Source organism: Salvelinus sp. IW2-2015, unplaced genomic scaffold, assembly GCF_002910315.2.
Source record: "Salvelinus sp. IW2-2015 unplaced genomic scaffold, ASM291031v2 Un_scaffold2106, whole genome shotgun sequence".
In the NCBI taxonomy this organism is placed as follows: Eukaryota; Metazoa; Chordata; class Actinopteri; order Salmoniformes; family Salmonidae; genus Salvelinus; species Salvelinus sp. IW2-2015.
The window spans coordinates 19,265-41,709 of record NW_019943444.1 but is presented as its reverse complement, the minus strand read 5'-3'; the positions used below and the strand labels follow the sequence as shown (position 1 = coordinate 41,709).

At 44.0% G+C, this 22,445-nt stretch overlaps 2 protein-coding genes and 1 pseudogene across 5 annotated transcripts; 1 reads left to right on the top strand and 2 right to left on the bottom strand.

Moving 5' to 3' along the window:
* Positions 1-3,537, bottom strand: part of LOC112072959 (ATP-dependent DNA helicase Q4-like) — a 44,449-nt pseudogene extending 40,912 nt beyond the window's left edge.
* Positions 3,538-3,629: 92 nt separating this feature from the next.
* On the top strand, positions 3,630-10,668 carry LOC112072955 (protein HGH1 homolog). 4 transcript variants are annotated; one of them, XM_070439988.1, is made up of 8 exons: positions 3,630-3,700; positions 4,096-4,732; positions 5,066-5,166; positions 5,359-5,457; positions 7,055-7,146; positions 7,320-7,455; positions 8,832-8,973; positions 9,093-10,668. In XM_070439988.1, exons 2-8 carry the CDS (start codon positions 4,191-4,193, stop codon positions 9,133-9,135), a joined length of 1,155 nt encoding a protein of 384 aa, XP_070296089.1. In that variant the 5' UTR covers positions 3,630-3,700; positions 4,096-4,190; the 3' UTR covers positions 9,136-10,668. The 4 variants fall into 4 exon arrangements, with proteins under 4 accessions (XP_070296089.1, XP_070296090.1, XP_023996096.1 ...); XM_070439989.1 differs by having other exon boundaries at positions 8,832-8,948; positions 9,093-9,134; XM_024140328.1 differs by lacking the exon at positions 8,832-8,973 and having other exon boundaries at positions 7,320-7,442; positions 10,271-10,668.
* Positions 10,669-10,791: 123 nt separating this feature from the next.
* LOC112072958 (testis-specific serine/threonine-protein kinase 5-like) lies at positions 10,792-18,086 on the bottom strand. Its single transcript, XM_024140331.1, has 8 exons — positions 17,880-18,086; positions 17,525-17,632; positions 15,129-15,331; positions 14,521-14,576; positions 14,264-14,396; positions 13,771-13,886; positions 13,287-13,466; positions 10,792-11,183 (listed from the first exon to the last, which is right to left on the bottom strand). The coding sequence occupies exons 1-8, from the start codon at positions 18,084-18,086 to the stop codon at positions 10,792-10,794; spliced, it is 1,395 nt and encodes a 464-aa protein (XP_023996099.1).
* Positions 18,087-22,445: the final 4,359 nt, after the last annotated feature.

Genomic DNA, 22,445 nt, shown 5'->3' with positions numbered 1-22,445 from the left:
CAAAGTATGCGTGTCCCAAATAGCACCCTATCCCCTTCACAGAGCCCTACTTTTGAGCAGGGCTATAAGGAATAAGGTCAAAAGTAGTGCACAATTAGTGAATAGGTGCCATTTGGTATGTACATTGGGAATATTTTGATTGAGTTGAAAGAGAATCTGCCTCACATTTTCACTAAAGTAATCTCATCACCAGACAGGGTGACAATGACATACCCAGAGGCTGGGAACGCAGAGTTCCTGTTGCCCGGCAACCTCCTCCAGGTTGGCAGCTCAGAGGGCCCTCCTCAACCGCAGACGCCTCATCAGCAGCAGCACTGTCTACTGGAGCTGCAACTGGAAACAGGAGGGGCACACAAAAGGTTAAATAGGGGTTATATAACAGTCAATATATAACATTCACAGGGTACAGGGATGTATTCAATAGGGAGAAACTTACAAAATGTTGCAGACAGAAATGTAATGTAGAGAGCTGAATTACTATTGTATAGGCAAGAGAATCAGATCTGTTGAACAAAATACATTTCTATCGGAATGTTCTGTAATGTTGCACCTGACCTAACAGACCTCAGGTGCATCAAAGAAAACCGGGTCGCACAGTATTTTATATATCAACTTAGTAAAGATAAGCATGACGTGGTAAATGAGACTAGTTTCTGAGGAACCAATCATCTAAACAAGCTAATTTGTACCACGGCTTATAGTGAGTTGTTACAGCATTCTTCAGTCGTCACACGACCGTGTGATGTATGTCCTGTGACCTCTCACCTCTGCCCTTGCAGTTCATAGCCCAGTGTCCTGTGACCTCTCACCTCTGCCCTTGCAGTTCATAGCCCAGTGTCCTGTGCCTCCACACTTGAAGCAGCTGTCACCTGGACGTTTGAACCCTCCGAAGCTGCCTCTAAACCCTCCTCTGCATCTTCTGCTGAAGCCCCCTCTAAACCTTGAGTCTGGCCCTCCAAACCTCTCCCCCTTTAGCTGGAACTTATCCATGGTCAACTGAAACAGAGAGAAAACAGGACAAATGCTGCTATATACTGATTTCATATATACATACTGTCTTCCTAGGCAGGGACAGTATGCTGTTCAACTTTGACGTGAGACTGCTTTTTCAGGTTGATCTTCACAAAGTTACCGTCCGAGTTCTTGGTGGCTCTGGATAGATGAATGGAGCAACAGAAAAATCACATTAATACAAAACAATTACATTTGTAGAATTAAGGTCCAGTTATATGACAATTARAGTCAATGAGGAATATSTATTTAAAAGGGYCTCTCACAAGTGCATAGGTCAATTTGTAAATATAAATAATATTGTTTGTTGAAATATATTAGTAGTCTAAGGGTAATATAGAGTATAACCCACTTAGGTCTCATAGTGTTGCTCCCTCTGTTCCTGGCAGCTTTGATGTCTTCCTTCATCCACCTCTCCTAGGAGGTTCTCCTGTGGAACCCTTGGTTTCTGCTTCACCACTTCCTTCTCTGTGACATCACCATCCTCCTGGTTGCTGACGTCTCCATCACCTGTCTTAGCCTTCTTCCTCGCTTGGGGGGCATTATCTGTCCTTCTCCTCTTTTTCACCACCCACTCCTCTTTCTCCGTGCCTGCAAGGTTCTCTCCATCTGTGTCAGGATTCCTTTGTCTTTTTCCACCTCTTTTCTTTGTACCCTTCTTCTCCAGTCCGAGCTCATCACCTTCGGCCTGCGGTGGCTGCGTTAACACTCTTGCCTCCTCCACATCCCCTCCTCCCCGGCCCTTTCTGGCCCTCACTCGAGATTTCTTGGCAGTGGTGGCGCCGACGGCGGTCTCTTCTATCATACCGCCCTCTGCCTGTCCTTTGAGACCTGATCTGGTTTCTCCATCCTCTCCTCCTCCAGAGCCAGACCCTAATGAGGAGCGTTGTCCAGCGGGCCACAGACTGGCTGGGTCTGCTGCAGACGTTACGCCACCACCAATCTGGGGCTGGTGCTCGTCAGGAGAAGGCAGATCCTGTGGCATGGTACTCTTGGAAGCCCTCTCCCCCAGGAGAGTGGTTCCTTCGTTCTGCCTGGAAGGTGTGACAAAGGAACTGGCGGAACGTCCTGCGATCTCTCCCTTGCCAGCACCTCCCCTTTTGGCTGCAAGAAACAAATTATCCACAACCGGCTTCTCTGCGTCATCCACCTCATCAAACACCTGACATCTCTCCAGCCAGCTGCTGTCTACAGAGGTCAGCCTCTTGGTGAAGGTCTGTCTGAGCTGCTGGGCCCTGCTGCCTGCCTGTCTGTATGATGAGGATGCCCCCGCTGCAGGAGACCATAGCTTGGAGGGCGTGAAGGCTGTTAAGGGCTCAAAGGGCTCCTCCGGTAGCTGGTCTGGGTGTTCTGTCCCTGTCTGCATTGGAGGCCAGGGGGTCTTGACATGTGTAGGCTGGCTTTGGCAGAGGGGATAACAGGGTATGGCTGTCTGCAGCTCCAGCTGCAGGGTATGGCTGTCTGCAGCAACCACTGCAGGGTATGGCTGTCTGCAGCACCAGCTGCAGGGTATGGCTGTCTGCAGCACCAGCTGCAGGGTATGGCTGTCTGCAGCACCAGCTGCAGGGTATGGCTGTTCTGCAGCACCAGTTGCAGGGTATGGCTGTCTGCAGCACCAGTTGCAGGGTATGGCTGTCTGCAGCACCAGCTGCAGGGTATGGCTGTCTGCAGCACCAGCTGCAGGGTATGGCTGTCTGCAGCACTAGCTGCAGGGTATGGCTGTCGGCAGCTCCAGCTACAGGGTATGGCTGTCTGGCTGCAGAGTATGGAAAGACAATATGTTAGTTACTGTAGTCTCCGAGTAATGCATGATACAGAAATTGAATAGATAACTAGCTACATAGCTAGCTACCTTGTTGGGCTTTCTTTGATGTTCTTGAACAAATGACTGCTCCCAGGTTTTCAGAAGAATCTTGACATCATTGTATCGATCCATCACTTCCACAGATATATTATCGACCTTTTAGGAATTAGTTTGCTGAGATGCTATAATACTAATTATTCATCCGGTAGCAATTTGTTGTAAATATGACATGTTGGACTAGAGTTCAGAGAGTTTGTGCAAGTTTGTGCAAGTTTGAAAGTGAACGGTATCTATATAAATATATAAGTCAGTGATTTCAGCAGTATCCAAACAGCTGGCTCTCATGACAGTAATACTCCAATCATTGTTAGCATTCATTATAAACGTAGTAGCTACCTAAGGTTTCAGACAAGAGCTACATATGAGAATGTAAACAACGTCAATACAGAGAGCAGACACAGCTAACGTAACGTTAGCCTTAGCCATCTGACTCTCTGAGCTAAAGCTACAACAGTGGGTTAAAAAAGTCCCAAAAGGCCGTCATCTCAAACGAAATAAGTCTGACGTTTCTTACCTGACTGCGGGAAATAATAAATCATCATAAACGCTGCCTTAAMGGGGTTAATTCTGCTTCTTACACCAGGAAAATGACATAGCTAACTATTGTACCGAGCAGATATTTCCACAATTTTAGCGCACTGTAAAAGTGACGTCCACCTATCTATCAATGGAAGGCTGCTGAGGAAGTAAACACCAATCAGAAGGAAGGATTACTTTTGAAGGCGGGTATATGTTGGTTATCCGTAATCCTATTGGAGAWGTAAAATGTAATTTCAAAATACGGAAGTACGTATTTATCAGCATGGAAAGGCGCATGAGGATGATGTGAGTGTGCTTTAACATTTTATCAACTTTATAGAACCGCACGATCGTTTTTTAAAATACAGAACTATTTATCTAGCAAGCTACTTTGTTTTATATATTTTTAACATTCAATAAAGTCGTGTGGTTGTGGATGAGTTAGAACCTAGCTAACGTTATCCTAATTTCGACCGACTAACTAGCTACAACGATCGAAATGACTCAAAGTGATGATCATGCCATGACAGCATGAGTTTTGACACAATTCTTTTACGGACTATGTTGTGTCAGCTTGCTGGGGTTCTTGTTTTGGATGCACCTCYCAACTGTCTTGTATGTTTATGTTGTGTTCTAGCTAGGTACATTGTCTTGCTAACGTTAGCTATTATTGCTTCTCGTTTTCCTCTCTCTCTTTGTAGATAGTTATCTTTACAGGTGATGAACTGTAACCCTGTGTCTGTCAACTTTGGGATTTCTTAAGATTTGGATTACAATATTTCTACTGACCACCAACATGCTGAGTGAGGTAGAGGCCAAAGAGCTGCTGTCCTTCCTCACACTGGACACCAGGCCAGACGTCAAGGGCCAGGCTACTGAGTACTTCCTGGGCCTCTCTGGCAACAGGGATGGCTGTCGCTACCTACAGACAAAACCTGACTTCCTTAAAGCCTTGGTGACCCTCACTACCGACCCCTCCATRGCTATCGTCAAAGACTGTTACCACTCTCTCATCAACCTCTCGGCTGATGAGACCATGCACCAACCGCTGATCAAAGACTCGGACTTCCTCCCTATATTGTTTAAAAACCTCCTGGACCCAGAATTTATGTTTGCGGACCGTATCTGTACGATCCTCACTAACCTGTCGCGGCACGTGAAGACGTGTAAAGAGGTGTTTAAGGCTATGCAGGAGCAGGAGATAGGTTTGGCGCAGATAGTGGACATCTTCTGCACTGAGGGCTACAACAAGCAGGCATCGCTCCATTATCTGGGCCCCCTCCTCTCCAACCTCACACAGCTGCCCGAGACCAGACACTTTATCCTGGATAAGGAGAGGTCAGTGGCTGGGTGGTTAGCTCATGAGATCCAGGGCTAGATTATGTCTTTGATTTCTCTCATAATCCAGTAACACCAATGTTATACAGGCCTGAAGAGCTGTAAATCCAGTCCTGTATTCAGTGTCTATTATGATTTAAAGATAAACTGATTGTAGATCAGCAACACTAATTTTCTGAGACGCTTAAAGCATATGGGCCCTGGTGCTTTCTTTTTCTGCCCCATAAAAAGTGCTTCCTTTCTTTTGCTGATCATCCAGCATGTTGCTTATGGAAGACCACTCACTCTGTGTGTGTGTGTGTGTGTGTGTGGTGTGTTTTTGATGTTCCACAGGTGTGTAGTTCAGAGGCTCCTTCCCTACACCCAATACCAGGCCTCAACAATCAGACGAGGGGGAGTCATTGGCACTCTGAGAAATTGTTGCTTTGATCATGGTAGGGGAGGAAGACTCACACACATCTTAATAGGTGTACGACAGTCAGTTTTAACCTTCATAGTTTATGCCTGTTTTGTGTTGAATTGAGTAGGATTAATTTKCGATAAATGCTCTAGATATGTAGAGCTTTTACCTTGTAATCAATGGGAAGATCTCAATTGCATACTCCTAATTTTKTTTTTTRCCCKAGCTCATCATGAGTGGTTGCTGAGTGATGCGGTGGACATTCTGCCTTTCCTGTTGCTGCCTCTCGCTGGGCCTGAGGAYCTGTCTGACGAGGAGAATGAAGGTAAATCATTGTTCCTGTCTGAGTGACCTTGCGGTTTAACCCCCCCTCGCCCTCGGCACATATACAACCCCCCCCCAAGCGTGGGTACAAATCCAGGCACCTACCGGCCCCTACTCTATCTCCCATCTCCCTGTTGTCTCTGAAAAACAATAAAATACAGAAGGATTTTTTTTTTATTAAAAGGACTTTGTGTCTGGGACATGACCATGTCTGCTGCAGTGGCCCTCTCGTCCATAGGGGGCAGTGTGTTTGTTCTGTGCAGATGACAGGTGGAATTTCAGGGCACCACCCTATTTTATTTTGCATTATGAGTAGACACAATTCGCATCAGGCTAACGTCAGATTAGAGGGGCCCCAAATGGAAACTGTTGAAGATCCTTCCAAGAAAGTTGTGAATTTGTGCTGTACTCAGCGTCGGTTCGAAGGCGGTGAACACATAAAATAGTTAGAAATCTGTTTTTATGTTTCACTCTTGTGGAACATACTAATGTTAACCAGTATAGTAGGCTAAGCAGCCGGAGGCCGGAGAAGAGCCAAGCTCCTAGAGAGATGGTGGGCGTCACAAGGCCCACACTCAGTAGTGTAAACAACATAATACATACTGTGTGTGTATGTGGTATTTATTAGCTAGCTAAACATAGATACAGTGCCTTCTGAAAGTATTCAGACCCCTTGACTTTTCCACATTGTTACAGCCTTATTCTAAAATTTATTAAATTGTGTTTAATCCTCATCAATCTACACACAATACCCCATAATGACAGCAAATGTGTTACAAATAAACMGAAATATCACAGTTATAAGTATTCAGACCCTTTACTCAGTACTTTGTTGAAGCACCTTTGGCAGCGAATACAGCATTGAGTCTTTGGTATGACGCTACGAGCTTGGCACACCTGTATTTGGGGAGTTTATCCCATTATTCTCTGCAGATCCTCACAAGCTCTGTTAGGTTGTATGGGGAGTGTCGCTGCACAGCTATTTTCAGGTCTCCAGAGATGTTTGCTCGGGTTCAAYTCCGGGCTCTMGCTGGACCACTAAAGGACATTCAGAAACTGTGTTCTTGGGGACCTTCAATGCTGCAGACATTTTTTAGTACCCTTCCCCAGATCTGTGCCTCYACACAATCCCGTCTCGGAGCTCTACGGACAATTCCTTCGACCTCATGGCTTGGTGTTTGCTCTGACATGCACTGTCAACTGTGGGACCTTATATAAACAGGTGTGTGGCTTTCCAAATCATGTCCAATAAATATAATTTACCACAGGTGTACTCCAAGTTGTAGAAACATCTCAAGGATGTTCAAAGGAAACAGGATGTACCTGAGCTCAATTTTGAGTCTCATAACAAAGGGTCTGAGTACTTATGTAAATAAGGTATTTCTAAACTTGTTTTCGCTTTGACATTATGGGTTATTGTGTGTAGATTGAGGATTTTTATTTAATCAATTTTACAATACGGCTGTAATGGGGGAAAAATGGAAAAAGAAAAGGGGTCTGAATACTTTGAAGACAATGTATATTGCTACTGCAGTTCAAGGTATCTGCATTGAAAATATAGCCTAGTACTGATGGTACTTTGTTCTTATTCAATGAAGGGTTACCCGTCGACCTCCAGTACTTACCAGAGGACAAGGAAAGAGAGGAYGATCCCGACATTCGCAAGATGCTCATTGAGACCATGATACTGGTTGGTGTCACCTGGAGTCAATGTCATGCTTCCACCAACACTTAACCATCTGTGTCACTGAACCAGTAAAGCTTTGTTTCTCCGTATAATCCAAACTGTTTTTAACAGCAAAAAAAAAAAAGGTTGCTTGCTGGAAATACTCATATCTTTACGTGTGTCTCTTTTGCACCCAGTTGACAGCTACCAAAGTAGGTAGGCAGATTCTGAAGGCCAAGAACGTCTACGCCATCATGAGGGAGTTCCACAACTGGGAAAAGGAGCCTCACGTGGCCGCTGCTTGTGAGAAGCTCATACAGGTAAACTATGAATGTAACTTACATACATTTTTATGTTTGAACTAAGATACAAAAACATAGTAAATCAATACAACAGCAACCTCATGGTGAGCTGTTGGTGGTGTGTCTTATCCACAACCCAGTCCAGAGCTGGGGTTTCCCAGCTGTCGTCATGGCACCTTGGCAGTTAGTGGGGAGAACAAGTATTTGATACACTGCCAATTTTGCAGGTTTTCCTACTTACAAAGCATGTAGAGGTCTGTAATTTTTTATCATAGGTACACTTCAACTGTGAGAGACGGAATCTAAAACAAAAATCCAGAAAATCACATTGTATGATTTTTAAGTAATTAATTTGCATTTTATTGCATGACATAAGTATTTGATCACCTACCAACCAGTAAGAATTCCGGCTCTCACAGACCTGTTKGTTTTTCTTTAAGAAGCCCTGCTGTTCTCCACTCATTACCTGTATTAACTGCACCTGTTTGAACTCGTTACCTGTATAAAAGACACCTGTCCACACACTCAATCAAACAYACTCCAACCTCTCCACAATGGCCAAGACGAGAGAGCTGTGTAAGGACATCAGGGAAAAAATTGTAGGCCTGCACAAGGCTGGGATGGGCTACAGGACAATAGGCAAGCAGCTTGGTGAGAAGGCAACAACTGTTGGCGCAATTATTAAAGAAAATGGAAGAAGTTCAAGATGACGGTCAATCACCCTTGGTCTGGGGCTCCATGCAAGATCTCACCTCGTGGGCATCAATGACATGAGGAAGGTGAGGGTTCAGCCCAGAACTACACGGCAGGACCTGGTCAATGACCTGAAGAGAGCTGGGACCACAGTCTCAAAGAAAACCATTAGTAACACACTACGCCGTCATGGATTAAAATCTGCAGCGCACGCAAGGTCCCCCTGCTCAAGCCAGCGCATGTCCAGGGCCATTAGAAGTTTGCCAATGACCATCTGGATGATCCAGAGGAGGAATGGGAGAAGGTCATGTGGTCTTATGAGACAAAAATAGAGCTTTTGGTCTAAACTCCACTCGCCGTGTTTGGAGGAAGAGAAGGATGAGTACAACCCCAAGAACACCATCCCAACCGTGAAGCATGGAGGTGGAAACATCATTCTTTGGAGTGCTTTCTGCAAAGGGGACAGGACGACTGCACCGTATTGAGGGGAGGATGGATGGGCCATGTATCGCGAGATCTTGGCCAACAACCTCCTTCCCTCAGTAGAGGCATTGAAGATGGGTCGTGGCTGGGTCTTCCAGCATGACAACGACCCGAAACACACAGCCAGGGCAACTAAGGAGTGGCTCCGTAAGAAGCATCTCAAGGTCCTGGAGTGGCCTAGCCAGTCTCCAGACCTGAACCCAATAGAAAATCTTTGGAGGGAGCTGAAAGTCCGTATTGCCCAGCGACAGCCCCGAAACCTGAAGGATCTGGAGAAGGTCTGTATGGAGGAGTGGGCCAAAATCCCTGCTGCAGTGTTTGCAAACCTGGTCAAGAACTACAGGAAACGTATGATCTCTAATTGCAAACAAAGGTTTCTGTACCAAATATTAAGTTCTGCTTTTCTGATGTACAAATACTTATGTCATGCAATAAAATGCAAATTAATTACTTAAAAATCATACAATGTGATTTTCTGGATTTTTGTTTTAGATTCCGTCTCTCACAGTTGAAGTGTACCTATGATAAAAATTGACCTCTACATGCTTTGTAAGTAGGAAACACTGCCGATTTTGCAGGTATCAAAAACTTGTTCTCCCCACTGTATGTAGTGGTGGAAGAAAAAGGTGGGTATTCCTCTGATCGCCGGATGCAGTGAAAAAGGTAACGCTTACTATACTTTCAATGCATTTTTCAGCAAAAGGTGGGTAAACTGTTGAGAAAAAAAAATGAGTGAACTGCGTTTACTTGCGTTTACCCTCCATTGCACCTTGGTAACCGTTACATTCAGGAAGAACAACTATTTTCTTTTCATGACTTCTTATTGTGCTTGGTAAGACAACCCAATCTTATGGCGCCAATGAATCTCATGACATCTGAGTGCTGAAATTTACAGCATCGGCAGGTTTAAGAAAACAGAGTCCACGTTCCAAATGGCACCCTATTCCCTACATTATATGGGGTCCTATAGGCCCTGGCCAAAAGTAGCACACTATATAGGGAATAGGATGTCATTTGGGACGCASGCAGGATGTTCTGATTGGCTGGAAAAAGCTTCCACTGTTCCGTTCCTGCCTAGTGCCTGCTCTGCACTGCGGTGGCAGTCTTGTAGTGGGGAACGACCGAGTGGAAAAGATGTCACTCGGTCTCGCATAAAAATAAAACCCTGATACACTCCATAACAGCTCGGAGATCCCTTTTGAACTGTGGTCCAGAGGCACAAGTTCAGTCTTTAGCTACCCAGCCAGTTTTAATCACTGTCATAAAACATCCAAATCTAGCGAGTTGAAATCCGAGCGTGATATTTATCCAAGACTAATGGGGTTTTTATGCTGAATCTTGTGGATAACAAGGCTGTAACGTTTTATCATATTACTTTAAAAAAAACTATTTCCACTAAGTTTTTCTTCAATTGTTTGGAGCTTGCCCCGATGCTGTTCTGACATTTCTTGGGCTAATTCGTTGTCAATTACAGTCTGCAGTAATGTCGAGGATGTATTGGAATATTTTGGTCTCTGTTTTTCACTGAAGTAGCCAAAATACTGGATAGGAAGATCTTAAAGCCAAGGCAGCATTCGACTGAGAGTTGAGGTCAAGACACTTAAAAAAAAAAAAGAAGAAAAAAAAAGTGTGTTTTTATCCGCATGTGTGAATGCACATGTCTCTGCCAGGTGCTGATCGGGGACGAGCCAGAGCCAGACATGGAGAACCTGTTGGAGGTGGAGATTCCTGAGGACGTGGAGGTGAAGCTCAAAGACATGGATGCCAAGGAGCAGGAGCAGTTGGAGAAGGAGCAGGAAGATCTGTTAAATCCAGACAAGTCACAGCAGTGTGCTGGCATAGTGAGGATGATGTAGCAAGGTGGTCTTTTCTACATTTAAACTGGTCAACCATCTTATGAACAATGGAATCAACTGCTAACTCATTTAACAGAAAATTCTGGACATCACAACAACAAACGGCATGAAATCAGGACTCGGAAGGACTGTGTGCAATCTGAAACCAGTTGTATTTTCACACCACAAAGTCTTAAATCGATTAAAATAATGTAATTTTATTTTTAACGAAAGGCGTATGTCCTTGATTTTGTTTTCTGTACGAATCCCAAAATGTTTCCGTCACACTTGATTGAGCCCATGGAAGAAGTCCATGGTTAGCATCCCCCTAGGCTAGTACCYAGGAGTAGAACACCTCAGAAGGTGGTTGGGGGTGCGGCTGCTGTCAGCTTGCCTGAGGGGCTATGCAGCTGCCTGTTGGCCGAGCCAGGCTTCCTGAAGTTGGGGAGGTTGTGGAAGGGCTTTGGGGCGAAGGGCGGCCGGGGCCGGGTCACGAAGAGACGGTTGGTGTTGGTGCTCTGGCTTTGGGTGGGTCTCATCAGGAGCCGACAGGGGGACACCAAGGGGGGCTTGGGGCAGGGCGGCTCCTCTCTCTTCTCCTGTGGCGGTTCACGGCGATGGCAGCCTGCGCTGCTGGCCCCAGGGCGGTAGTGGGGGGCCACTACAGTTTGCTGGGGCCTCTCAGGCAGGCTGGTGTGTCTGAAGGATGAACGGGTGGGGGTGCCAGGGCCCGAGTGGCAGGAGCGGCCTGTTACACATCCAGTCGGCTCTGTATTTCAACATGCCAGGTAGACTGACTTTATAACACATCCAGTCGGCTCTGTATTTCAACATGCTAGGTAGAGTGACTTTATAACATTTTAGTCTTGTAGAAAAGGGTTTCTAAAACTCTGTCCGGGGCCCCCGTGCACGTTTTGTTTTTTGCTTTAGCACTACACAGCCMATTCAAATAATCAAAGCTTGATGATGATGATGAGTTGCTTATTTGACCAAAACGTGCACCCAAGGCGGGTCCCAGGACCGAGTTTGCGAAGGAGCAATTAGGGTTGAGTGCCTTGCTCAAGGGCACAGCGACAGATTTTTCACCTAGTCGGCTAGGCTACCTGCTGAAGCTGGTTTATATAGACAAAGAACCGTAGTAGTAGTATTTCACATACTGCTAGATATCTACCTTACATGATGTATAACAGTAATTTACAAAAATGTCATGCCATCTAAAATAATTATGGTGTTAACTTGCTTGAAAGAARAGGACTAAGAGTCCATTCCAAATGGCATCCTATTCCCTATATAGTGCACTACTTTTGACCAGAGGCCTTAGGGAAGTAGTGCACTACAGTGGCAAGAAAAGTATGTGAACCCTTTGTATTTCTGCATAAACTGGTCATAAAATTAGATCTGATCTTCATCTAAGTCACAACAACAGGCACACAGTCTGCTTAAACTAATAACACACACGATTGTATTTTTGGATAAAGTATGTGAACCCCGAGGCTAATGACTTAGCTGTCAGGAGTCAGCTAACCTGGAGTACAATCATTGAGATGAGATTGGAGATGTTGATTAGAGCTGCCTTGCCCTATAAAAAACACTCACAAAATTTCAGTTTGCTATTCACAAGAAGCATTGCRTGATGAGAACCATGCCTTGAACAAAATAAATCTCAGAAGASCCAAGATTAAGAATTGTTGACTTGCATAAAGCTAAAAATGGTTACAAAAGTATCTCTAAAAGCCTTCATGTTCATCAGTCCACGGTAAGACAAATTGTCTATAAATGGAGAAAGTTCAGCACTGTTGCTACTCTCGCTAGGAGTGGCCGTCCTGCAAAGATGACTGCAAGATCACAGCGCAGAATGCTTAATAAGGTTAAGAATCTTAGAGTGTCAGCTAAAGACTTAGAAATCTCTGCAACATCTCTGACGAGTCTATGATACGTAAAACACTAAATAAGAATGGTGTTCACGGAAGAAGCCACTCCTGTCCAAAAAAAAAACATTGCTACACGTCTGAAGTTTGKAAAAGAGCATCTGGATGTTCCACAGCGCTACTGGCAAAATATTCTGTGGACAGATGAAACTAAAGTTGAGTCGTTACGAAGGAGCACACCAACATAAAAACCTCCAACTATAAAGTATGTTGGAGGGAGCATCGTGGTTTGGAGCTGCTTTGCTGCCTCAGGGCCTGGACAGCTTGCTATCATCGACGGAAAAATGAATTGAAGTTTATCAAGACATTTTGCAGGAGAATGTAAGGCTATCTGTCCTCCAAATGAAACTCAACAGAAGCTGGGTGATGCAACAGGACAACGGCCGAAAACACAGAAGTAAATTAACAACAGAATGGCTTCAACAGAAGGAAATACGCCTTCTGGAGTGGCCCAGTCAGAGTRCTGACCTCAACCCGATTGAGATGCTGTGGCATGACCTCAAGAGAGCGGTTCACACCAGACATTACAAGAATATTGCTGAACTGAAACAGTTTTGTAAAGAGGAATGGTCCAAAATTCCTCCTGACCGTTGTCTGATCCGCAACTACAGAAAACGTTTGATTGAGGTTATTGCTGCCAAAGTAGGGTCAACCAGTTATTAAAACCAAGGGTTCACATACTTTTTCCACCCTGCACTGTGAATGTTTACACAGTGTGTTCAATAAAGACGTGAAAACATATAATTGTGTGTTATTAGTTTAAGCAGACTGTCTATTGTTGTGACTTAGATGAAGATCAGATCAAATGTTATGACCAATTTATGCAGAAGTCCAGGTAATTCCAAAGGGTTCACATACTTTTTCTTGCCACTGTATATAGAAAATAGGGCACCATTTATGGAGTGACAGAGGGAACATCTCACCGTCTTTAAGCTTCTTGTCCAGGGCTTTGTTCTTGTGGGTGATGTCGCTCCTGGTGGCACGCAGCTTGTATAGCAGGCCGGTCATGGAAGGCATCATCCACTGGTGTGTGTTGACCTGGTCCAGGGGCAGGCGGGCYGTGGGCTGCCACTCTAACAGCTTCTTAATCAGGTCCTGGCAGCCTGGAGGGGCACAGACAGCCAGGGAACATTAGGACTGGATCTTTTTATGTCAAAAGTATTTTTATTGACTTTAAATGAATACACATGTCAACAAGTAAAGACAGGCACACATCCCCCCCAAATAATCCACTTTGTGTTACTATTGTTCTATAATAATCATACAGATGCAAATTTCAGAAATTGATGAAGGCATTTATTTTTTTGAAGCTGGGCTGGAATGCGTTTGGGTACGCTTTCTTTCCAAGGCAAACCGTTTTGCTTTATGCTTTATGACTATGGCCCCTGTTCATTGCTGGCAGAATACCTGAAGAAACTGGGTGGTGGAACGGCAGCTCTTTCCTGATGAGTTGGACCAGTTTGCGTGGGTGCTTCTCATGGTAGGGCAGCTTCCCTGTGACCATGGCATACAGAATCACCCCTCTGGAGATGGAGAGGAGAGACACGGCCAACTAACTTCCAGTACGCAGAAGACACAGTTGTGTTCAAAACTATCACAGTTGGGATATGTGATGCCCCCTTGACAGTGTGATTTATTGATAACATGACTGTCAGTATATACAGTAAGCAATTAGTATGCAGGTGCACTTGGACCAATGAGAAAAGTTGTTCTGTAGAAGTTGTGGAATGAAACTCATATAGCTATTTAATGAAGTGTGAGACTTGTGTCGAGGTTGTGTCCCAAATGACTCCCTAATCCATATAGTGCACTACTTTATACCAGGGCCCATGGTCAAAAGCAGAGCACTAAATAGGGAATAGGGTGCCATTTTGGATGGAATGTGTGTCTGATGACTCACAGGCTCCACAGGTCAGCTTGTTCTCCGTTGTATTTGCGAGACAGTAGGATCTCTGGGGCAGTGTAGGCCACGGAACCACAGAAGGTGTTCATCAGAGCACTCCTGTCTGTGTAGTGGTTGGCAAAGCCAAAGTCTGCCAGGCACAGCGCGCACACACACACACACACACAGAGTCAGTGATGCACATGGCTTTACCATAGGCTAGATTTAAAAAACCTGTCTGGTGAGGTGGTTATTGGAGTGCATGGTTATTTTACCAGTCAATTTCACAAATCCTTGCTCATCCAACAGTATGTTTTCACATTTCAGGTCTCTGAACAGGAAAAGGACATCGTCATGGTGAATGCAAGACATATTGACATTACCTGCAACAGTGCTTGATGACCTGTGTTTGGTTGCTGTGGTATTACCTGTAAACTACGATATGTGATTGTTGTAGCAGTCATGCACTATGTGGTTGTTATGGCAGACAGTGAGGTGTTACCTGTGTACTATGTGGTTGTTATGGCAGACAGTGAGGTGTTACCTGTGTACTATGTGGTTGTTATGCAGACCAGTGAGGTGTTACCTGTCTACTATGTGGTTGTTATGACAGACAGTGAGGTGTTACCTGTGTACTATGTGGTTGTTATGGCAGACAGTGAGGTGTTACCTGTGTACTATGTGGTTGTTTATGGCAGACAGTGAGGTGTTACCTGTGTACTATGTGGTTGTTATGGCAGACAGTGAGGTTTTACCTGTTGACTATGTGGTTGTTTATTGCAGACAGTGAGGGTGTTGCCTGTGTACTATGTGGTTGTTATGGCAGACAGTGAGGTGTTGCCTGTGTACTATGTGGTTGTTATGGCAGACAGTGAGGTGTTACCTGTGTACTATGTGGTTGTTGTGACAGTGCATGACAGCATTGACTATCTGTTTGAAGAGCCTGCGAGCCTCCTCTTCACTGAGGCCCGGGCTGCCCTTGCTATGGGACACGGCGTTGATGTGTTCTAAAAGGTCTCCGCTCAGAGCCAGCTCCAGAATCAGATAGAACCGCTTCAGTGAACGGAACATGTCATACAGCTGGACCTGTTCAAAAGTAGAGTACCCACCACATAAATATAATCTATTTACCTAATGATTCGATTTCTATGGTACACATTCTATGGTACACACTCTGGATGCAGGTGCATGCTTGACATCACATCAAAACGTTCTTGCAAAACCATTTAGGTGTCTAAGGGCCAGTTTCCCAGAGCCAGATTAGGCCTATTCCTGGACTAAAAGGCATGTTCAATGGAGATACTCAACTAGTCTAAAGAAGGACAGTTTTATTGCTTCTTTAATCTGGACAACAGTTTTCAGCTGTGCTAACACAATTGCAAAAGGGTTTTCTAATGATCAATTAGCCTTTTAAAATTATAAACTTGGATTAGCTAACACAATGTGCCATTGGAACACAGGAGTGATGGTTGCTGATAATGGGCCTCTGCACCCCTATGTAGATATTCCATAAAAAATCAGCCGTTTCCAGCTACAATAGTCATTTACAACATTAACAATGTCTGCACTGTATTTTTGATCAATTTGATGTTATTTAATGGACAAAAAATTTGCTTTTCTTTCAAAAACAAGGATATTTCTAAGTGACCCCAAACTTTTGAATGGTAATGTACAGTATCAGTCAAAAGTTTGGACACATCTAATCATTCAAGGATTTTTCTTTATTTTTACTATTTTCTACATTGTAGAATAATAGTGAAGACATCAACACTATGAAATAACACATATGGAATCATGTAGTAACCGAATAAGTGCTAAACAAATCAAAATGTATTTTAGATTTTAGATTCTTCAAAGTAGCCACCCTTTGCCTTGATGACAGCTTTGCACACTCTTGGCATTCTCTCAACCAGCTTCACCTGGAATGCTTTTCCAACAGTCTTGAAGGAGTTCCCACATTTGCTGAGCACTTGTTGGCTGCTTTTCCTTCACTCTGCGGTCCAACTCATCCCAAACCATCTCAATTGGGTTGAGGTCGGGTGATTGTGGAGGCCAGGTCATCTGATCCATCACTCTCCTTCTTGGTCAAATAGCCCTTACACAGCCTGGAGATGTGTTGGGTGATTGTCCTGTTGAAAAACAAATGATAGTCCCACTAAGCACAAACCAGGTGGGATGGCGCATCGCTGCAGAATGCTGTGGTAGCCATGCTGGTTAAGTGTGCCTTGAATTCTAAATAAATCAAAGACAGTGTCACCAGTATAGCACCATCATACCTCCTCCTCCATGCTTCACGGTGGGAACCACACAAGCGGAGATCATCTGTTCACCTACTCTGCGTCTCACAAAGACACAGCGGTTGGAACCAAAAATCTCACATTTGGATTCATCAGACCAAAGGACAGATTTCCAGTGGTCTAATGTCCATTGCTCATGTTTCTTGGCCCCAGCAAGTCTCTTCTTCATATTGGTGTCCTTTAGTAGTGGTTTCTTTGCAGCAATTCGACCCACACAGTCTCCTCTGAACAATTGATGTTGAGATTTGTTTGCTACTTGAACTCTGTGAAGCATTTATTTGGCCTGCAATTTCTGAGGCTGGCAACTCTAATGAACTTATCCTCTGCAGCAGAGGTAACTCTGGGTCCTCCTGTCCTGTGGCAGTCCTCATGAGAGCCAGTTTCATCATAGCGCTTGATGTTTTTTGCAACTGCACTTAAAGAAATGTTCAAAGTTCTTGATATTTTCTGCATTGATTGACCTTCATGTCTTAATGTAATGATGGACTGTCACTTCTCTTTGCTTATTTGAGCTGTTCTTGCCATAATATGGATTTGGTATTTTACCAAATAGGGTTATCTTCTGTATACCACCCCTACCAAGTCACAACACAACTTATTAACTCAAACACATTAAGAAGGAAAGAAATTCCACAAATGAACTTTTAACAAGGCCCACCTGTTCATTGAAATGCATTCCAGGTGACTACCTCATGAAGCTGGTTGAGAGAATGCCAATAGTGTGCAAATCTGTCATCAAGGCAAAGGGTGGCTACTTTGAAGAATCTCAAATATAAAATATGTAGATTTGTTTAACACTTTTTTGGTTACTACATTATTCCATATGTGCTATTTCATAGGTTTGATGTCTTCACTATTATTCTACAATGTAGAAAATAGTAAAAATAAAGAAAAACCCTTGAATGAGTAGGTGTCCATACTTTTGAATGGTAATGCATATCAATCTGAAGTTTTTGGTGTTTGATACCTTAACAACACTCACCACCCCTGGGTGTCTGTACGTGGCGTTCAGAGCATATATCTCTCTGTGTAGGAATTTCTTGGAGTATTCTAGGGGAGCCTCGTTGATAGAGATGATTTTGATAGCCACCTGAACAATTTATGGTTGTATGGGTGAACGTCCTCATCCACACAGTTCATAAAGATTACAGCAAGGTTGTTATTAAAGTGTCACTGCAGTGCTAGTCTTAGCTAGATACTATTGTTATAACACATGTCCAGCAAATATAAGGTTTGGATATAAAAAAGTGCTAATGTTATGCACATTAAATGAAGTTGAGAATGCCTTTTAAAATGATTTACCGTGGTAACAATGTGGCAGAAAAACAGTACTTTACCATATTGTGGTTCTTGCTCCTCAGGTCATTGGCCAGCTTGTAGTTCTTACTGATCTTATTTGGGGTAGCGTACCCCAGGTAGACCTTGGAGAAAGCACCTGTTCCAATCTTCTTGCCAGAGAGAAGGTAGCCATTCTCTCGACACTCTATGGTCCTCTCATGAAGCGACTTCCCAGAGTCCTTTACTCTCGTGCCAGTTGCACTCATACTAAAGTACAGTATATAACTTCAATCCACTTGTTCTCCTAATGGCTGCATCTCTTTTCCTGTGCATCTCAGATTATGCTCCCTATTAAATCATTTTATGCATGACATATTTGATATTCATCTTTGTAATTTTTAGCTATAACCACGCCCACACAAAAGGTGTGAACTGTCTGAAATGATGACAATGCATTTGGAACCTTCTCCATGGCAACATGAATGTTACAGTACAAACAAATTCTAAAATATAATGTTGAGGGGGTTCTCTTTGCTTTTACATGAATGGAAGGGAACCCTTTGCTAATAATCGATTGTTCCACTCTTACATGCTGGAGTATAATATTTTGTAGCTCATAACTCCTTGCTCTAGCTGCAGTACTGTAGGTATTTAGTCAGGCTATAACAGTGCATTCAGTGCTTCACAACTCCACATATTTTCCTTCCACGAATCATCTCATACTCTAAGCCAAAGTTGAGCTAAATAGAGGGATGATTTCAAATTGTATTAATCAAACTTAGACAAGTCTGGCCAGAGGGGCGAGCGATGACTTGTGAGACCAGCTCATTAGGAATGCATGACAATAGGAAAACATGGACTATGGCCCAAATGGCACCCTATTCCCTTTTTAGTGCACTACTTTTATCCAGGGACCATTGGGCTCTGGTCAAAAGAAGCTGCCATTTGGGACATCGCCCATGGCCCTGGCCCAGATTAATACAGGGCTGAAAACAATTAAGGAGTCTATTAAATTGACTTAGTTATTCCTGCTGGAGAGCCCAGCTTGAGGAAGAGACACTTCATAAGTGTAAGTGATATATCAATAGCTCATGGCTCACCATCCAGGCCAATTTAGTTTCAGCACTGCATACTTGGGCCAAGGAGAGATAGTTGTTCTAGCTTAAGTGATACTGGGGCCATAATGCATTAGCCTTTTATTTTGTACAATTGCTTAGATGAATACTGATTTGCATACGGCCTAGCAAGTAAAATGGAAAAGAAACTGAGGTGAGGATTCCACTCAACAAACTACTCTCTCAGATTGTATTTATACAACCTACCTTTGCCAAGGCACTATACTATTTTAAACTTCTATGATATATCTACAATACACATTTATTTATCTTTTTTGACTGCTCTGCAATAACGTTCACAGACATACAAGGAGTCAGTGTTTTTAGCCATTGGTTGTAATATGTCACCCTCTTGTGGACATCTACGAAGGTATTTTATCTTACCGGTGTGTATTTGCTTGACCCCAACTACAAGCTTGAAGTAAAAAAAACATTCCACCTGAGATATATGAAGGATTAGTTTGAATAATATCAGCACATTCTCCAGGTTCATGGAATCTACCTCAAAGGTCTATAGTAGATAATATAGTGCTGTGCTTCCTCTCTGAAGCACTCTAAATATGGCCCCTATCATAGTAAAAACATTTAATATTTCCACTAGGGCTTTGCTTGACTACCAGAGGACTCTGAACACCTCAATCCTACTAGGGTCTCATCCGGAAGAGCGTAGGCGGTAGGGTTCGTCCCAAATGGAACCGTATTCCCTATACAGTGCATTTGGAAAGTATTCAGACCCCTTAAATTTTGTTACATTACAGCCTTATTCTAAAATGTAATGAATAGGTTTTTCCCCCTCGTCAATCTACACACAATACCTCATAACAAAGCAAAAACAGGTCGTTGGACATTTTTGCTAATTTACGGCAATATACCATTTACATAAGTATTCAAACCATTTACTCAGTACTTTGCTGAAGCACCTTTGGCAGCGATTACATCCTTGAGTCTTCTTGGGTATGACGCTACAAGCTTGGCACACCTGTATTTGGGGAGTTTCTCCCATTCTTCTCTACAGATCCTCTCAAGCTCTGTCAGGTTGGATGGGGAGCGTCGCTGCACAGCTATTTTCAGGTCTCTCCAGAGATGTTTGATCGGGTTCAAGTCTGGGCTCTGGCTGGGCCACTCAAGGACATTCAGAGACTTGTCCAGAAGCCGCTCCTGCGTTGACTTGGCTGTGTGCTTAGCGTTGTTGTCCTGTTGGAAGGGGAACCTTTGCCCCAGTCTGAGGTCCTGAGCGCTCTGGAGCAGGATTTCATCATGGATCTCTCTGTACTTGGCTCCGTTCATCTTTCCCTCAATCCTGACTAGTCTCCCAGTCCCTGCCGCTGAAAAACATCCTCACAGCATGCTTCACCGTACGGATGGTGCCAGGTTTCCTCCAGACATGACGCTTGGCATTCAGGGAAAAGAGTTCAATCTTGGTTTCATCAGACCAGAGAATCCTGTTTCTCATGGTCTGAGAGTCCTTTAGGTGCCTTTTGGCAAACTCCAAGCGGGCTCTCATGTGCCTTTTACAGAGGAGTGCCTTCCGTCTGGTCACTCCACCATAAAGGCATGATTTGCGGAGCGCTGCAAGGATGGTTGTCCTTCTGGAAGGTTCTCCCATCTCCACAGAGGAACTCTGGGTTCTTGGTCACCTCCCTGGCCAAGGCCCTTCTCCAATGATTGTTCAGTTTGGCCGTGCGGCCAGCTCTAGGAAGATTCTTGGTGGTTCCAAACTTCTTCCATTTGAGAATGATGGAGGCCACTGTGTTCTTGGGGACATTCAACGCTGCAGACATGTTTTGATACCCTTCCCCAGATCTGTGCCTTGGCACAATCCTGTCTCGGAGCTCTACAGACAATACCTTCGACCTCATGGCTTGGTTTTTGCTCTGACATGCACTGACAACTGTGGGACCTTTATATAGACAGGTGTGTGCCTTTCCAAATTATGTCCAATCAATTGAATTTACCACAGGTGAACTCCAATCAAGTTGTAGAAACAAGTCTCATAGCAAAGGGTCTGAATAAGTAAGGTATTTCTGTTATTTATTTTGCAAAAATGATTAAAAACCTGTTTTCACTTTGTCATAATGGATTAATGTGTGTAGATTGATGAGGAAAAGGCTGTAACATAATGTGGAGAAAGGGGTCTGAATACTTTCCGAGTGCACTACTTCTGAACAGGGCCCGCAGGGTGCCATTTGAAACGCAACCATAGACAAGGAAGGAGAGCCGCAAAACTCTCCTTTCACCATTGCTCTCCACACCTATTTCTCTTGGCTTCTGCAGGAGCTGGAAATGACACTTTCTACTGTACTTAGTAGTACCCTGGTTCACTTTGGAGCTTTAATTGTTGAAACTGATGACCAGGAAGTAAATATTGGGCTTGATCCGCTAATAGCACATTGACCATCACCTGAACGTTAATGCTCTCCGAACGAACTTGAAACCTTGAGAGAGGCTGGATTCCAGGAGAGAGACTGGTCGGACTCTTTGGCTTTGATGACATAAGTGTTCATCATCATATGTGAACAGAAAGCGGTGTGAAATTCGATATTGAACTATGTGTATCTAGTACGAACAGAACGCACTGAGTCTGCATGTATCATGCTACTTTATTCTGTTTAGCGTTTTTCATTACAAAGAGAATCTCAAAGACGCCTTAATATCAAAACTAAAGCAACTGTGGGTTCTAGCAGTGGCAGGTCTTGACTTAGGCGATGGTCTTCCACAACTGAAAGGATGTTGAGGCAGTTCAGAATGCCAGGAGTTGTGAAGGGAGTGTCAATGGAATAATTAGGGGTTTTCCTGACCTCGTGAGCTGACCAACAACAACTCTGGGACTCAGTTACATGCTCCAACTAGGGCCCAGAGTGTTTCAGTCACAGGCTTCAACTAGGGCCCAGAGTGTTTCAGTCACAGGCTTCAACTAGGGCCCAGAGTGTTTCAGTAACATGCTTCAACTAGGGCCCAGAGTGTTTGTCACAGGCTTCAACTAGGGCCCAGAGTGTTTCAGTCACAGGCTTCAACTAGGGCCCAGAGTGTTTCAGTCACAGGCTTCAACTAGGGCCCTGGGTGTTGCCAACTCCTTCCTTTATTTGTGATTCCTTCTTGATTAAAGAAAACTGACATTTGTTTCACACATTAATCACCAACACTATTAGGTTTTTGTGGGGACCCATTTTGTGCAGCCCCTGTGTTTTACAGTGAAATTGCGGTTTGATAAACTCTCCTCAACATAGGGCTAAGGCTAAGCTAAGCGTAGCGTCGTAGACCAAACGTATGTGGAGATGGAACAGGTGGTAAGAGTATTATCCAGAAAGAACTTGGAAACCAGATGGACACACGCCACCGAAAACAATCTCCAGCGATTCATGCGGCAGGACAGGGTAAACGAGGAAGAATAACAAATTACATAAAGTAAGTAAAATCGGGTTACTGCTAAAATAAACGTTGAATAAGTTCAGCTTTTTTAGCTTCTTTTTCAGCGACTGGACCGTCATCCAGGTTGGTTGTGGAGGTGCA